Source organism: Petromyzon marinus, chromosome 75 (assembly GCF_048934315.1).
Source record: "Petromyzon marinus isolate PM22_M1 ecotype Great Lakes invasive population chromosome 75, UKy_Petmar_22M1.pri1.0, whole genome shotgun sequence".
NCBI classification, from domain to species: Eukaryota; Metazoa; Chordata; class Hyperoartia; order Petromyzontiformes; family Petromyzontidae; genus Petromyzon; species Petromyzon marinus.
The window spans coordinates 7,210,556-7,228,843 of NC_133741.1; the positions used below are offsets into that span (position 1 = coordinate 7,210,556).

Below are 18,288 nucleotides of genomic sequence, written 5' to 3' on the forward strand. Positions count from 1 at the left end.
TCCCCCTCCTCACCATTCTCCGCATCTCAATATCACGCCCTCTCTATCTCTCTCTCCCCTCTCTCCAATTTCCTCCCCCATCCTCTCTCCCTCTCCATTGTATCATTAATTATCCCCCCACCCCCACCGCTCCCCCACCTCTGTCTGCGCTCTCTCATCCATCATCTCCTCCCCCTCTCTCCCTTGTCTCTCTTCCTTGTCTCTCTCTTGTCTCTCTCTCCTTGTCTCTCTCTTGTCTCTCTTCCTTGTCTCTCCCTTGTCTCTCTTCCTTGTCTCTCTCTTGTCTCTCTCTCCCTTGTCTCTCTCTTGTCTCTCTTCCTTGTCTCTCTTCCTCTGTCTCTCCCTTGTCTCTCTTCCTTGTCTCTCTCTTGTCTCTCTCTCCCTTGTCTCTCCCTTGTCTCTCTTCCTTGTCTCTCTCTTGTCTCTCTTCCTTGTCTCTCTCTTGTCTCTCTCTCCCTTGTCTCTCTCTTGTCTCTCTCTCCCTTGTCTCTCTCTTGTCTCTCTCTCCCTTGTCTCTCTCTTGTCTCTCTTCCTTGTCTCTCTCTTGTCTCTTTCTCCCTTGTCTCTCTCTTGTCTCTCTTCCTTGTCTCTCTCTTGTCTCTCTCTCCCTTGTCTCTCTCTCTTGTCTCTCTCTCCCTTGTCTCTCTCTTGTCTCTCTCTCCCTTGTCTCTCTCTTGTCTCTCTCTCCTTGTCTCTCTCTTGTCTCTCTCTCCCTTGTCTCTCTCTTGTCTCTCTCTCCCTTGTCTCTCTCTCTCTTGTCTCTCTCTCCCTTGTCTCTCTCCTTGTCTCTCTTCCTTGTCTCTCTCTTGTCTCTCTCTCCCTTGTCTCTCTCTTGTCTCTCTTCCTTGTCTCTCTCTTGTCTCTCCCTTGTCTCTCTCTTGTCTCTCTCTCCCTTGTCTCTCTCTTGTCTCTCTTCCTTGTCTCTCTCTTGTCTCTCTCTCCCTTGTCTCTCTCTTGTCTCTCTCTCCCTTGTCTCTCTCTTGTCTCTCTTCCTTGTCTCTTCCTTGTCTCTTCTTGTCTCTCTCTTGTCTCTCTTCCTTGTCTCTCTCTTGTCTCTCTCCCTTGTCTCTCTCTTGTCTCTCTCTCCCTTGTCTCTCTCTTGTCTCTCTCTCCCTTGTCTCTCTCTTGTCTCTCTCTTCCTTGTCTCTCTCTTGTCTCTCTCTCCCTTGTCTCTCTCTCCCTTGTCTCTCTCTCCCTTGTCTCTCTCTTGTCTCTCTCTCCCTTGTCTCTCTCTTGTCTCTCTTCCTTGTCTCTCTCTTGTCTCTCTCTCCCTTGTCTCTCTCTTGTCTCTCTCTTGTCTCTCTCTCCCTTGTCTCTCTCTCCCTTGTCTCTCTCTCCCTTGTCTCTCTCTCCCTTGTCTCTCTCTCCCTTGTCTCTCTCTCCCTTGTCTCTCTCTTGTCTCTCTCTCCCTTGTCTCTCTCTTGTCTCTCTCTCCCTTGTCTCTCTCTTGTCTCTCTTCCTTGTCTCTCTCTTGTCTCTCTTCCTTGTCTCTCTCTTGTCTCTCTCTCCCTTGTCTCTCTCTTGTCTCTCTTCCTTGTCTCTCTCTTGTCTCTCTCTCCCTTGTCTCTCTCTCCCTTGTCTCTCTCTTGTCTCTCTCTCCCTTGTCTCTCTCTTGTCTCTCTTCCTTGTCTCTCTCTTGTCTCTCTCTCCCTTGTCTCTCTCTTGTCTCTCTTCCTTGTCTCTCTCTTGTCTCTCTCTCCCTTGTCTCTCTCTCCCTTGTCTCTCTCTTGTCTCTCTCCTCTCTCTCCCTTGTCTCTCTCTCTCCCCTTGTCTTTCTCTCCCTTGTCTCTCTCTCCCTTGTCTCTCCCTCTTGTCTCTCTCCTCTCTCTCCCTTGTCTCTCTCTTGTCTCTCTCCTCTCTCTCCTGTCTCTCTCTCTCCTGTCTCTCTCTTCTCTCTCTTGTCTCTCTCCCTTGTCTCTCTCCCTTGTCCCTCCCTTGTCTCTCTACATTGTCTCTCTCTCCTTGTCTCTCTCTCCCTTGTCTCTCTCTCCCTTGTCTCTCTCTCCCTTGTCTCTCTCTCCCTTGTCTCTCTCTCCCTTGTCTCTCTCTCCCTTGTCTCTCTCTCCCTTGTCTCTGTCCCTTGTCTCTCTCCTCTCTCTCCCTTGTCTCTTTCCCTTGTACCTCCCTTGTCTCTCTCCCTTGTCTCTCTCCTCTCTCTACATTGTCTCTCTCGCGCTCGCACCCAGAGAGTGTGCACAGAGTGACCACCATACATACACTGGGCGTGCCCCTAGGCTGTAGGACCACACAGCAGCAGCAGACTCGCACACAGGGACAGCTGTCACTGGGGGTGTCCCCTAGGCTACAGCACCACACAGCAGCAGCAGACTCGCACACAGGGACAGCTGTCACTGGGGGTGTCCCCCTAGGCTATAGCATCACTCACACACAGGGACAGCTGTCACTGGGGGTGTCCCCCTAGGCTATAGCATCACTCACACACAGGGACAGCTGTCACTGGGGGTGTCCCCCTAGGCTACAGCACCACACAGCAGCAGCAGACTCACACACAGGGACAGCTGTCACTGGGGGTGCCCCTAGGCTGTAGGACCACACAGCAGCAGCAGACTCACACACAGGGACAGCTGTCACTGGGGGTGCCCCTAGGCTACAGCACCACACAGCAGCAGCAGACTCACACACAGGGACAGCTGCCACTGGGGGTGTCCCCTAGGCTAGGCCGCAGCAATCATTGATCACTGCTACTGGCACCGAGGGGGTGCCTGCTGCCACTTGCTAAGGGCTCAAGCCAGCCCAGGCCTCTGTTGCAAATGAGTTCCTGCCCTGGTCTTTTGAGTTATCTCACATGGTCACGCAAACTCCGCTTGAACGCGCTCACTCATCCACCCACTCGCCCACTCACTCATCTACTCGCTCACCCACTCACTCACCCACTCATCCGCTCACTCACTCATCTACTCACTCACTCATCTACTCACTCACCCACTCTCCGCTCACTCACTCATCTACTCACTCACCCGCTCATCCGCTCACTCACTCATCTACTCACTCACCCGCTCATCCGCTCACCCACTCATCTACTCACTCACCCACTCGCTCACTCACTCATCTACTCACTCACCCGCTCATCCGCTCACTCACTCACCCGCTCACTCACTCATCTACTCACTCATCTACTCACTCACCCACTCATCCGCTCACCCACTCATCTACTCACTCACCCGCTCGTCCACCCACTCATCCGCTCACCCACCCATCCACCCATTAACTCGCTCGCCCACTCATCCACCCGGCTAGCGGCTGCACCACCACCGCTTCCCTGCACTCAACCACCTCTCCCCCGTCCCTCCCCACCACCCTCCCCAACCCCTCACAGCCCCTCTCTCCTCACCCTCTGCTCCCCCTCTCCTCCCCCCCCCCGCAGCCCCCCCACTCCCCCCGCCCCCCCCCCTAGCCCCCCTCCTGCCGCAGTCTCCTCCCGGCGATCTCGGCGGCCTCCGTCGTGGCGACGGAGTCATCGTCATCGTCATCGTCAGCGTCGTCATCGTCATCAGCATCATCAGCGTCATCAGCGTCGGCGGGGACCATGCTGGGCCTGTGGCTGCTGACGGACCGGCGGATCTACTCGGACTACCCGCAGCGCGAGATCGAGCGAGCCCTCGCTCAGCGGTGCCAGCGACATCACGTCGCCTTCCGCCTCGTCTTCATGGACGACCTCGTGCTCACCGTGGAGGACGGGCGGCTCGGTGAGCGGGGGGGGGGTGGGTGGGGGGGAGGGGGGGAGGGGTGGGTGGGGGAGGGACGCGAGGGGGGGGAGGGACGCGAGGGGGGAGGGAGACGCGGAGGAGGGGGAGGGAGAGGCATGGGGAGTGGGAGGGAGAGGCACGGGGGGAGGGAGAGACACGGGGAGGGGGAGGGAGAGACACAGGGAGGGGGGAGGGAGAGACACTGGAGGGGGAGGGGGAGGGAGAGACACGGGGGGGAGAGACACGAGGGGGGGAGGGAGAGACACGGGGGGAGGGAGAGACACGGGGGGGAGAGACACGAGGGGGGGGGGGAGAGACACGAGGGGGGGAGGGAGAGACACGGGGGGAGGGAGAGACACGGGGGGGAGAGACACGAGGGGGGGAGGGAGAGACACGGGGGGAGGGAGAGACACGGGGGGAGGGAGAGACACGAGGGGGGGAGAGACACGAGGGGGGGAGGGAGAGACACGGGGGGAGGGAGAGACACGGGGGGGAGAGACACGAGGGGGGAGGGAGAGACACGGGGAGGGGGAGGGAGAGACATGGGGGGGGGAGGGAGAGACACGGGAGGGGGAGGGAGAGACACGGGGGGGGGAGGGAGAGACACGGGGGGGGGGAGGGAGAGACACGGGGAGTGGGAGGGAGAGACACGGGGGGAGAGACACGGGGGGGAGGGGAGACGGTGAGGGACGAGACGGAGGGAGATTGAGCACGCTCGTGTGTGACGGGGGTCGGGAGGTGCCCCACATGTCCAGTGGGTGTGTGTAAAGGCACCACAGTGTCTAGGAGATGTTGACTACCTCGCCTGGTACACAGGAGGTCGTGGGTTCAACCCTGACCCTGATGAGATGTTGACTACCTCGCCTGGTACGCAGGAGGTCGTGGGTTCAACCCTGACCCTGACGATGCCTGCTGCTGCTGTATATTTGGAGTCTGCGTCTCTCTCTCATCATCATCATCACGGTGGCTAGGAGATGTTGACTACCTCGCCTGGTACACAGGAGATCGTGGGTTCGATCCCGGATCCTGACAATGCCTGCTGCTGCTGCTGCCGTAGATTTGGAATCTGCGTGTCTCTCTCTCTCGTCATCATCATCACGGTGGCTATGAGATGTTAACTACCTCGCCTGGTACACAGGAGGTCGTGGGTTCAACCCTGACCCTGATGAGATGTTAACTACCTTGCCTGGTACACAGGAGGTCGTGGGTTCAACCCTGACCCTGATGAGATGTTAACTACCTCGCCTGGTACACAGGAGGTCGTGGGTTCAACCCTGACCCTGATGAGATGTTAACTACCTTGCCTGGTACACAGGAGGTCGTGGGTTCAACCCTGACCCTGATGAGATGTTAACTACCTCGCCTGGTACACAGGAGGTCGTGGGTTCAACCATGACCCTGATGAGATGTTAACTATCTCGCCTGGTGCACAGGAGGTCGTGGGTTCGATCCCGACCCTGACGTGGGTAGGGTGGGGGTGGTTGTGTCGTGTGGGAGGGATTGGGTTGTGTGGTTGAGTGGGAGTGGGGTGGGTGACACCGAGTGGAGATGGGATGGACTGCTACAGGAGGACGTGCAGCTGAGTGGACTTGCCGATGAGCGGTACCAGCGGTGTCAAGATCGGCCTCTGTGGAGGAGGCTCGTGAAGGACGCTGCCGGGTTAGTGCCGGGCTAGGTGCACCTTGAGGCTGCTTGGGGGCAGTTGGAGGCAGTCGCCCTACAGCAACAACAGAGGGCCGAGAGGCGACGCTCACAACAACGAGCGGAGCCCCGGGCAGATCAAACGCAGCGAGTTGGCACAGTAGGGGGGGGGGGTACAGGTGGTACATCGAAAAGTCATCTCGGTCAGTCACCCATGGCACCTGCTGGGTCTGTCATGTGACCTCCTCCTCCTGCACCTAGCCTGGCACAGTACAACCGAAGGTGCACCTAGCCTGGCACAGCAGTCAACCCATGGCACCTGCTGGGTCTGTCACGTGAACTGCCAGCGAGTCTTCGACACGTCACGTGGCCTCAAAGTGCACCTAGCCTGGCACAGGCGCGTTGGCGATGCCACCCCCACTTAGTGGTGAGTGGCGGGCGTTGTTGCTTGTGGCTGTGTGTAAGAGTGTGAGTGTATTATTGTGGTCGTGTGTGTGTGTGATAGCGAGTGTAGGTGTGTGTGTGTAAGAGTGTGATAGCGAGTGTGTGATAGCGTGTGTAAGTGTGAGAGTGTGTGATAGCGAGTGTAGGAGTGTGAGTGTAAGAGTGTGTAATAGCGAGTGTAGGAGTGTGTGTAAGTGTGTAAGAGTGTGATAGCGAGTGTAAGAGAGTGTGTGTGTGTGTGTGTAAGAGTGTGTAAGAGTGTGTGTGTGTGTGATAGCGAGTGTGAGTGTGAGTGTAAGAGTGTGTGTGTGTAAGAGTGTAATAGCGAGTGTAAGAGTGTGCGGGTGTGTAAGCTGACCACACAGGGAGGGGGGAAGTGTCCACTTCCCCATGCTTAGCAGTGCCCTCCCATTGCCAGCCTCCACCACTCCCCCTCTCCACCACCACATCCACTCTCTCCTCCACCACCTCCACCACCTCCACCACCTCCACCACATCCACTCTCTCCTCCACCACCACCACATCCACTCTCTCCTCCTCCACCCCCCCTCCACCACATCCACCACCTCCACTCTCTCCTCCACCACCACCTCCACCACCTCCACCTACTCCCCCTCTCCTCCACTCTCTCCTCCTCCTCCACCCCCCCTCCACCACATCCACCACCTCCACTCTCTCCTCCACCACCACCTCCACCACCTCCACCTACTCCCCCTCTCCTCCACTCTCTCCTCCTCCTCCACCCCCCCTCCACCACATCCACCTCCTCCACTCTCTCCTCCTCCTCCACCACATCCACCACCTCCACCACCTCCACTCTCTCCTCCACCACCACCTCCACCACCACATCCACCACCTCCACATACTCCCCCTCTCCTCCACATCCACTCTCTCCTCCTCCACCCCTCCACCACCACATCCACCACCTCCACTCTCTCCTCCACCTCCACTCTCTCCTCCACCCCCTCTCCACCACATCCACCACCTCCACCACCTCCACCACCTCCACTCTCTCCTCCACCTCCACTCTCTCCTCCTCCACCCCCCTTCCACCACATCCACCACCTCCACCACCTCCACTCTCTCCTCCACCACCTCCACTCTCTCCTCCACAACCACCTCCACTCTCTCCTCCACCTCCTCCACCACCTCCACCACCTCCACTCTCTCCTCCACAACCACCTCCACTCTCTCCTCCACCACCACATGCACCACCTCCACTCTCTCCACCACCAGCTTGTGGAGTGACGTCACCTGCTCGTGGTTATTGGGGAGGGGTGCAGCTTGTGGAGTGACGTCACCTGCTCGTGGTTATTGGGGAGGGGTGCAGCTTGTTGAGTGACATCACCTGCTCGTGGTTATTGGGGAAGGGGTGCAGCTTGTTGAGTGACGTCACCTGCTCGTGGTTATTGGGGAGGGGTGCAGCTTGTTGAGTGACGTCACCTGCTCGTGGTTATTGGGGAGGGGTGCAGCATGTGGAGTGACGTCACCTGCTCGTGGTTATTGGGGAGGGGTGCAGCATGTGGAGTGACGTCACCTGCTCGTGGTTATTGGGGAGGGGTGCAGCTTGTTGAGTGACATCACCTGCTCGTGGTTATTGGGGAAGGGGTGCAGCTTGTGGAGTGACGTCACCTGCTTGTGGTTATTGGGGAGGGGTGCAGCATGTGGAGCGACCTGACCACAAACGAAACTATAACTAATTTAATGTTTTTTTATTTGAAGCTTTCGTGACTGCAGGGATTCATATTCTTGGTTCGTTCGGTAAAGTCACCACACTTAGAAGGGAAACAATAAAATAATATTGTTTCCCTTCTACAATAAAATAATGTTGTTTCCCTTCTACAATAACATAATGTTGTTTCCCTTCTACAATAAAATAATGTTGTTTCCCTTCTACAGTAATATAATATTGTTTCCCTTCTACAATAACATAATATTGTTTCCCTTCTACAATAATATAATGTTGTTTCCCTTCTACAATAAAATAATATTGTTTCCCTTCTACAATAACATAATGTTGTTTCCCTTCTACAATAAAATAATATTGTTTCCCTTCTACAATAAAATAATATTGTTTCCCTTCTACAATAACATAATGTGGTTTCCCTTCTACAATAAAATAATGTTGTTTCCCTTCTACAATAATATAATATTGTTTCCCTTCTACAATAATATAATATTGTTTCCCTTCTACAATAAAATAATATTGTTTCCCTTCTACAATAAAATAATATTGTTTCCCTTCTACAATAAAATAATATTGTTTCCCTTCTACAATAAAATAATATTGTTTCCCTTCTACAATAAAATAATATTGTTTCCCTTCTACAATAAAATAATATTGTTTCCCTTCTACAATAAAATAATATTGTTTCCTTTCTACAATAAAATAATATTGTTTCCCTTCTACAGTAATATAATATTGTTTCCCTTCTACAATAAAATAATGTTGTTTCCCTTCTACAATAAAATAATGTTGTTTCCCTTCTACAATAAAATAATATTGGTTCCCTTCTACAATAAAATATTATTGTTTCCCTTCTACAATAAAATAATATTGTTTCCCTTCTACAATAAAATCATATTGTTTCCCTTCTACAATAAAATAATATTGTTTCCCTTCTACAATAAAATAATGTTGTTTCCCTTCTACAATAAAATAATGTTGTTTCCCTTCTACAATAAAATAATATTGTTTCCCTTCTACAATAAAATAATATTGTTTCCCTTCTACAATAAAATAATATTGTTTCCCTTCTACAATAAAATAATATTGTTTCCCTTCTACAATAAAATAATATTGCTTCCCTTCTACAATAAAATAATATTGCTTCCCTTCTACAATAAAATAATATTGTTTCCCTTCTACAATAAAATATTATTGTTTCCCTTCTAAAATAATGTATTATTGCTTCCCTTCTACAATAAAATAATGTTGTTTCCCTTCGACGTGATTTTACCGAAAGAACCAAGAATATAATTTTATTTTAACAGGTTAGGGCCCGCAGAGTTGTGTAGCGCTTTCAGAGGTGACCTGCCCATAAACTAAACTATTTAATATTTGGAGTCTGCATCTCTCTCTCTCGCTCTCCATCATCATCTTCATAATCATCATCACAGTGCCTAGGTGATGTTAACTACCTCGCGTGGTGCGCAGGAGGGTCGTGGGTTCAATCCCAAACCTGACGATGCCTGCTGCTGTATACTTGGAGTATACATCTCTTTCTCTCATCATCTTCACAGTGGCTAGGAGATGTTAACTATGATCATTGGTTTTTTTTACCCTTTTATCTGGCAACAAAACTGACACCTCTTTTTTTACAAGGAGTCACGTTTACATTGACCACAATACCTGCGGTCGGAACGCAAACAACAAAAACAACAACAACTCTGATAATGTATGCGGCACTGTCCTTGAAATTGATTGGTCCACGCCCGAGACAGCTTTCTTTAGAGGCCTAGTCTCACGTTGGTGTTGGACCAGAATGACGCCTAAAAAGGCGTCGCACAACTCAAAGGCAATGCACCATCAAAGTATGAGAGCACGGGGTAAGCATTTACACCATTGGAAAAAACCTCATTTGCCAGTAAATGAAATTTTGTTACTGGCAAATGAGGTTTCCAATGGTGTAAATTCTTACCCCGAGCTCTCATACTCTGATGGTGCATTGTCTTTGAGTTGTGCGACGCCTTTTGGCGTCATTCTGGTTCAACACCAACGTGAGACTGGGCTCTAAAGAAAGCTGTCTCGGGTGTGGACCAATCAATTTCAAGGACAGTGCCACATACATTATCAGAGTTGTTTTTTTGTTTGCGTTCCGACCGCAGGTATTGTGGTCAATGTAAACACGACTCCTTGTAAAAAAGGTGTCAGTTTTGTTGCCAGATAAAAGGGTAAAAAAACAATTATCATATTTTGTTACTGGCAAATGACGTTTCCAATGGTGTAGATGTTAACTACCTCACCTGCTATGCCCTGGCCTGGCTCCGTGAGCCCCAACGTGACATCTGAACTCTACAGGAGCCCTGGCCTGGCTCGTGACATCTGAATCCTGCGGGAGCCTTGGCCTGGCTCTGTGAGCCCCAACGTGACATCTGAACCCTACAGGAGCCTTGGCCTGGCTCCGTGAGCCCCAACGTGACATCTGAACCCCACAGGAGCCTTGGCCTGGCTCTGTGAGCCTCAACGTGACATCTGAACCCCACAGGAGCCTTGGCCTGGCTCTGTGAGCCTCAACGTGACATCTGAATCCTACAGGAGCCTTGGCCTGGCTCCGTGAGCCCCAACGTGACATCTGAATCCTACAGGAGCCTTGGCCTGGCTCCGTGAGTCCCAACGTGACATCTGAATCCTACAGGAGCCTTGGCCTGGCTCCGTGAGCCCCAACGTGACATCTGAACCCTACAGGAGCCTTGGCCTGGCTCCGTGAGCCCCAACGTGACATCTGAACCCTACAGGAGCCTTGGCCTGGCTCCGTGAGCCCCAACGTGACATCTGAATCCTACAGGAGCCTTGGCCTGGCTCCGTGAGCCCCAACGTGACATCTGAACCCTACAGGAGCCTTGGCCTGGCTCCGTGAGCCCCAACGTGACATCTGAACCCTACAGGAGCCTTGGCCTGGCTCTGTGAGCCTCAACGTGACATCTGAACCCCAACAGGAGCCTTGGCCTGGCTCCGTGAGCCCCAACGTGACATCTGAACCCTACAGAAACCTTGGCCTGGCTCTGTGAGCCTCAACGTGACATCTGAACCCCAACAGGAGCCTTGGCCTGGCTCCGTGAGCCCCAATGTGACATCTGAACCCTGCGGGAGCCTTGGCCTGGCTCCGTGAGCCCCAATGTGACATCTGAATCCTACAGGAGCCTTGGCCTGGCTCTGTGAGTCCCAACGTGACATCTGAATCCTACAGGAGCCTTGGCCTGGCTCCGTGAGCCCCAACGTGACATCTGAACCCTACAGAAACCTTGGCCTGGCTCCGTGAGCCTCAACGTGACATCTGAACCCTACAGAAACCTTGGCCTGGCTCTGTGAGCCTCAACGTGACATCTGAACCCTACAGAAACCTTGGCCTGGCTCCGTGAGCCCCAACGTGACATCTGAACCCTACAGAAACCTTGGCCTGGCTCTGTGAGCCTCAACGTGACATCTGAACCCTACAGGAGCCTTGACCTGGCTCCGTGAGCCCCAACGTGACATCTGAACCCTACGGGAGCCTTGGCCTGGCTCCGTGAGCCCCAACGTGACATCTGAATCCTACAGGAGCCCTGGCCTGGCTCCGTGAGCCCCAACGTGACATCTGAATCCTACAGGAGCCTTGGCCTGGCTCCGTGAGCCCCAACGTGACATCTGAATCCTACAGGAGCCTTGGCCTGGCTCCGTGAGCCCCAACGTGACATCTGAATCCTACAGGAGCCTTGGCCTGGCTCCGTGAGCCCCAACGTGACATCTGAACCCTACGGGAACCTTGGCCTGGCTCCGTGAGCCCCAACGTGACATCTGAATCCTACAGGAGCCTTGGCCTGGCTCCGTGAGTCCCAACGTGACATCTGAATCCTACAGGAGCCTTGGCCTGGCTCCGTGAGCCCCAACGTGACATCTGAACCCTACAGGAGCCTTGGCCTGGCTCCGTGAGCCCCAACGTGACATCTGAACCCTACAGGAGCCTTGGCCTGGCTCCGTGAGCCCCAACGTGACATCTGAATCCTACAGGAGCCTTGGCCTGGCTCCGTGAGCCCCAACGTGACATCTGAACCCTACAGGAGCCTTGGCCTGGCTCCGTGAGCCCCAACGTGACATCTGAACCCTACAGGAGCCTTGGCCTGGCTCTGTGAGCCTCAACGTGACATCTGAACCCCAACAGGAGCCTTGGCCTGGCTCCGTGAGCCCCAACGTGACATCTGAACCCTACAGAAACCTTGGCCTGGCTCTGTGAGCCTCAACGTGACATCTGAACCCCAACAGGAGCCTTGGCCTGGCTCCGTGAGCCCCAATGTGACATCTGAACCCTGCGGGAGCCTTGGCCTGGCTCCGTGAGCCCCAATGTGACATCTGAATCCTACAGGAGCCTTGGCCTGGCTCTGTGAGTCCCAACGTGACATCTGAATCCTACAGGAGCCTTGGCCTGGCTCCGTGAGCCCCAACGTGACATCTGAACCCTACAGAAACCTTGGCCTGGCTCCGTGAGCCTCAACGTGACATCTGAACCCTACAGAAACCTTGGCCTGGCTCTGTGAGCCTCAACGTGACATCTGAACCCTACAGAAACCTTGGCCTGGCTCCGTGAGCCCCAACGTGACATCTGAACCCTACAGAAACCTTGGCCTGGCTCTGTGAGCCTCAACGTGACATCTGAACCCTACAGGAGCCTTGACCTGGCTCCGTGAGCCCCAACGTGACATCTGAACCCTACGGGAGCCTTGGCCTGGCTCCGTGAGCCCCAACGTGACATCTGAATCCTACAGGAGCCCTGGCCTGGCTCCGTGAGCCCCAACGTGACATCTGAATCCTACAGGAGCCTTGGCCTGGCTCCGTGAGCCCCAACGTGACATCTGAATCCTACAGGAGCCTTGGCCTGGCTCCGTGAGCCCCAACGTGACATCTGAATCCTACAGGAGCCTTGGCCTGGCTCCGTGAGCCCCAACGTGACATCTGAACCCTACGGGAACCTTGGCCTGGCTCCGTGAGCCCCAACGTGACATCTGAATCCTACAGGAGCCTTGGCCTGGCTCCGTGGTCCGCCAGAGGCACAGAGAAACCCAAGAATTGCGCTGCCTTTGTTCGGCTTGCCACGTGCTCCCGGTTTGCCTCGGGTCACGCGGGCAGGAAGTGGGTGGATGAGGCTCGCGCTGATAGAGAGGCACGTGGCACTCCCCCCCCCTCCCCCTCCCATTGCAACGCCGTTCCTCCCCCCCACCCACTCCCCCCTTTCCCCACCCACTCTCCCCCAAACCCCCTCTGGAAAATCCCCCCCACCTCCTCCTCTCGGCCCACTCACCCGCACGATTCTTTGCTAATCGCTTTTTGGAATCTATTCAATTGTCAATAATCAAGAGCAAAAGGGCTCGCCGCGCAGAGACACACAGAGACCCACAGACTCGTAGAGACCCACAGACTCTCGCCACACACACACACCCACAGACTCATCACACACACAGACTCACTACACACACAGACCCACAGACTCACCACACAGACTCACCACACACAGACCCACAGACTCACCAGACCCACAGACTCGCCACACAGACTCACCACACACAGACTCACCACACACACAGACCCACAGACTCACCACACAGACTCACCACACACAGAGACCCACAGATTCACCACACACACAGACCCACAGACTCACCACACACACAGACCCACAGACTCACCACACAGACTCACCACACACAGACTCACCACACACACAGACCCACAGACTCACCACACAGACTCACCACACACAGAGACCCACAGACTCACCACACACACAGACCCACAGGCTCACCACACACACAGACCCACAGACTCACCACACACACAGACCCACAGAATCACCACACACACAGACCCACAGACTCACCACACAGACTCACCACACACAGAGACCCACAGACTCACCACACACACAGACCCACAGACTCACCACACACACAGACCCACAGACTCATCACACACACAGACCCACAGACTCACCACACACACATACCCACAGACTCACCACACATACAGACCCACAGGCTCATCACTCACACAGACCCACAGAATCACCACACACAGAGACCCACAGACTCACCACACACAGAGACCCACAGAATCACCACACACAGAGACCCACAGACTCATAGAGACCCACAGACTCACCACACACACAGACCCACAGACTCATCACACACACAGACTCACCACACACACAGACCCACAGACTCATCACATACACAGACCCACAGACTCACCACACACACAGACCCACAGACTCACCACACAGACCCACAGACTCATCACACACACAGACCCACAGACTCATTACACACACAGACTCACTACACACACAGACTCACTACACACACAGACCCACAGACTCACTACACACACAGACCCACAGACTCACAGACTCACCACACACACAGACCCACAGACTCATCACACACACACAGACCCACAGACTCACTACACACACAGACTCACTACACACACAGACCCACAGACTCGCCACACACACAGACCCACAGACTCATCACACACACAGACCCACAGACACACAGACTCACTACACACACAGACCTACAGACTCATCACACACGCAGTCCCACAGACTCACCACACACACAGACCCAGAGACTTACACAGACCCACAGACTCATCACACACATAGACCCACAGACTCACACAGACCCACAGACTCATCACACACACAGACCCACAGACTCACTACACACACAAGCTCACTACACACACAGACCCACAGACTTACACAGACCCACAGACCCACAGACTCATCACACACACAGACCCACAGACTCACTACACACACAGACCCACAGACTTACACAGACTCACACAGACCCACAGACTTACACAGACTCACACAGACCCACAGACTCATCACACACACAGACCCACAGACTCACTACACACACAGACCCACAGACTCACACAGACCCACAGACTCACACAGACCCACAGACTCACACAGACCTACAGACTCACCACACAGACCCACAGACTTGCCACACACACAGACCCACAGACTCACTACACACACAGACTCACTACACACACAGACTCACTACACACACAGACCCACAGACTTACACAGACTTACACAGACTCACACAGACCCACAGACTCGTGTAGAAATGTTTTTGAAATTCTGAATTTCCTGACAGTGTGAGTCAGTCAGTGTGTGTGTGTGTGTGTGCGGTCGGGCGTGATGCTGGCCACCCACCCCCTCGTGTACCCTTCCGGCCTTCATAGGTACTGCTCGCTAACAGCACTTGCCCCTACAGTCTGTTAAGGCTACACGGGGGATCTTTGTCTTTGCGTGAGATTGTGGAACATACGTGTGAATGTGCGGGGAAGGGGGGGTGTGTGTGTGTGGCCACGGTGGTGAGATATTAACTCTCTCGCCTGGTATGCAGGAGAGCGTGGGTTCGATCCCATCTCTGACGCATGGTACACAGTAGTTGGAGTCTACGTCTCTCCCATCATCACAGTGGCTAGGAGATGTTAACTACCTCGCCTGGTGTACAGGAGGTCGTGGGTTCGATCCCGGACCCTGGCCAACGCTGCTGTTCTATGTTTGGAGTCTACGTCTCTCATCATCATCATCGTGACAGTGGCTAGGAGGTGTTAACTACCTCGCCTGATACACAGGAGGTCGTGGGTTTGACCCTGATGCCTGCTGTACAGTTTGAGTTTGCGCGTCTCTCTCGCCGTGGTGGTCGCGTGGATTTTCATTTGGGTCCTTTGGTATTTTCTCTCCACGTTTTAAACGCTTTTTATTTTTAGTGTTTGGTTCCTCTGAATGTCCACGTGATTTGATGATGAGTTTGAGAAGCTGTCATTTGTGATGGCCCGGTCGCTTCTGGCAAATGAGCTACGTAGCTGATTGTGACCAAATACAATTGGTGAATAGTTTAGTTTGTGACCAGGGGTCACCTCTGAATGAGCGATGTAGCTGAGTGTTGGGCCTTGGTGAACTACAATTAGTGAATAGTTTAGTTTGTGACCAGGTCACCTCTGAATGAGCGACGTAGCTGAGTGGGGGGCCTTGGTGAACTACAATTAGTGAATATTTTAGTTTGTGACCAGGTGTCACCTCTCAATCAGCGATGTAGCTGAGTGTGTGGCGTTGGTGAACTACAATTAGTGAATAGTTTAGTTTGTGACCAGGTCACCTCTGAATCAGCAACGTAGCTGAGTGTGGGACCTTGGTGAACTACAATTAGTGAATAGTTTAGTTTGTGGCCAGGGGTCACCTCTGAATGAGTGACGTAGCTGAGTGTGTGGGACCTTGGTGAACTACAATTAGTGAATAGTTTAGTTTGTGACCAGGTCACCTCTGGAAGAGCTACGTAGCTGAGTCTGCGGCCTTGGTGAACTACAATTAGTGAATAGTTTAGTTTGTGGCCAGGGGTCACCTCTGAATGAGCGACGTAGCTGAGTGTGGGGCCTTGGTGAACTACAATTAGTGAATAGTTTAGTTTGTCACCAGGTCACCTCTGAATGAGCGACTTAGCTGAGTGTGTGGCCTTGGTGAACTACAATTAGTGAATAGTTTAGTTTGTGACCAGGTCGCCTCTGGAAGAGCGACATAGCTCAGTGTGGGGCCTTGGTGAACTATAATTCGTGAGTAAATTTTTATATAAGGCTTTCGTTACTGCAGGGATTCATATTCTTGGTTCTTTCGGTCAAGTCACCACGTAGGAGGGAAGCAATAAAATAATAAAAATCTAAAACAATACAATTCCCACGACGTTTCGACTGCAACACACGCAATCGTCATCAGGTGTGAAAACCACAGCAAGAAGATTTGAAGAAAAAAAATCGCCACTTTTTTCAAAAACCGCCAATTTTATCAAATCTTCGTGCTGTGGTTTTCACGCCTGATGACGATTGCTTCTTGCGTTGCAGTCGAAACGTCGTGAGAATTTTATTGTTTTTACATTTTTACTATTTTGTTTCCCTTTCTTACACGGTGGTGACTTTTACCGAAAGAACCAAGAATATAACTAGTGAATAGTTTAGTTTGTGGTCCAGGTCGCCTCTGGAAGAGCGACGTAGCTGAGTGTGGGACCTTGGTGAACTACAATTAGTGAATAGTTTAGTTTGTGGCCAGGGGTCACCTCTGAATGAGAGACGTAGCTGAGTGTGTGGCCTTGGTGAACTACAATTAGTGAATAGTTTAGTTTGTGACCAGGTCACCTCTGAATGAGCGACTTAGCTGAGTGTGTGGCCTTGGTGAACTACAATTAGTGAATAGTTTAGTTTGTGACCAGGTGTCGCCTCTGGAAGAGCGACGTAGCTGAGTGTGTGTGGCCTTGGTGAACTACAATTAGTGAATAGTTTAGTTTGTGGTCCAGGGGTCACATCTGAATGAGCGACGTAGCTGAGTGTGTGGGACTTTGGTGAACTACAATTAGTGAATAGTTTAGTTTGTGGTCCAGGGGTCACATCTGAATGAGCGACGTAGCTGAGTCTGGGGCCTTGGTGAACTACAATTAGTGAATAGTTTAGTTTGTGGTCCAGGGGTCACATCTGAATGAGCGACGTAGCTGAGTGTGTGGCCTTGGTGAACTACAATTAGTGAATAGTTTAGTTTGTGGTCCAGGGGTCACGTCTGAATGAGCGACGTAGCTGAGTGTGGGACCTTGGTGAACTACAATTAGTGAATAGTTTAGTTTGTGACCAGGTCACCTCTGAATGAGCGATGTAGCTGAGTGTGTGGCGTTGGTGAACTACAATTAGTGAATAGTTTAGTTTGTGGCCAGGGGTCACCTCTGAATGAGCGACGTAGCTGAGTGTGTGGCCTTGGTGAACTACAATTAGTGAATAGTTTAGTTTGTGACCAGGTCACCTCTGAATCAGCGACGTAGCTGAGTGTGGGACCTTGGTGAACTACAATTAGTGAATAGTTTAGTTTGTGGCCAGGGGTCACCTCTGAATGAGAGACGTAGCTGAGTGTGTGGCCTTGGTGAACTACAATTAGTGAATAGTTTAGTTTGTGACCAGGTCACCTCTGAATGAGCGACTTAGCTGAGTGTGTGGCCTTGGTGAACTACAATTAGTGAATAGTTTAGTTTGTGACCAGGTGTCGCCTCTGGAAGAGCGACGTAGCTGAGTGTGTGGGACCTTGGTGAACTACAATTAGTGAATAGTTTAGTTTGTGGTCCAGGGGTCACATCTGAATGAGCGACGTAGCCGAGTGTGTGGGGCCTTGGTGAACTACAACTGGTGCGTAGTTTCTCAGTGTGTGCGTGTGTGCGTGTGTGCGTGTGTGCGCGTGTCCATTGTAGGTGCTCGCTATAACAGCACTTGCCCCAACAGCCTGGCAAAAAGGCTACACGGCTGCAGGCCTAGCGTGCGATTCGCGGTGTCGCCGTGCGTGGGGGGAGCGGCGGTGCGGCGCTCCGCTGCCCCTCGAACCCGGCCGCCTGAGTTCGATTCCCGCTGCTCGTGGCCAACACCGTCGGGTGACGATCATTTGAACCGGCGCTTCTGGCGTCCCTCCCGCCCTAGGTCGACTCGGCCTGGGATGAGTGAACCTGTACTGCGCGGTGTGTTAACGTCGCCACGGTGGAGGCAAAGGCGTCTGGGGCTTGAGCGGCGGCGGCGGCGGCGGCGGCGGTGTGGGCAAGTCGCCCACAGCGCTGTTTGTGTTTGCCGCAGTGTTGCCGGCATTCGTAGGGCGCTGCTGCTGCTGGGGCTGCTGGGGCTGCTGCTGCTGGGGCTGGGGATGCGGCTGGGGCTGCTGGGGCTGCTGCTGCTGCTGCTGGGGCTGGGGCT

The 18,288-nt window shown here is 53.1% G+C and overlaps 3 protein-coding genes across 3 annotated transcripts in view; all 3 read left to right on the forward strand.

Moving 5' to 3' along the window:
* The window catches only part of LOC142907164 (uncharacterized), a 198,912-nt gene that overhangs the window by 94,815 nt on the left and 85,809 nt on the right, over positions 1-18,288 (forward strand). The window lies entirely within an intron of this gene.
* Positions 1-18,288, forward strand: part of LOC116937615 (beta-citrylglutamate synthase B-like) — an 82,317-nt gene that overhangs the window by 11,897 nt on the left and 52,132 nt on the right. The window contains exon 2 of the mRNA XM_076056410.1: positions 3,386-3,707. Within this exon, the coding sequence (XP_075912525.1) occupies positions 3,548-3,707 (160 nt within the window). The 5' untranslated portion in view covers positions 3,386-3,547. The remainder of the gene's footprint in view (positions 1-3,385; positions 3,708-18,288) is intronic.
* Positions 9,278-18,211, forward strand: LOC142907180 (uncharacterized). Its single transcript, XM_076056433.1, has 3 exons — positions 9,278-9,310; positions 12,646-15,837; positions 15,917-18,211. Exons 1-2 carry the CDS (start codon positions 9,278-9,280, stop codon positions 14,635-14,637), a joined length of 2,025 nt encoding a protein of 674 aa, XP_075912548.1. The 3' UTR covers positions 14,638-15,837; positions 15,917-18,211.

Excerpts from the sequence above, each read along its gene's own strand:
- LOC142907180 (XM_076056433.1), top strand. The coding sequence starts at position 9,278 with ATGACGCCTAAAAAGGCGTCGCACAACTCAAAG. Across the intron at positions 9,311-12,645 it reads AGGCGTCGCACAACTCAAAG|AGAGGCACGTGGCACTCCCC; the intron begins GCAATGCACCAT and ends TCGCGCTGATAG.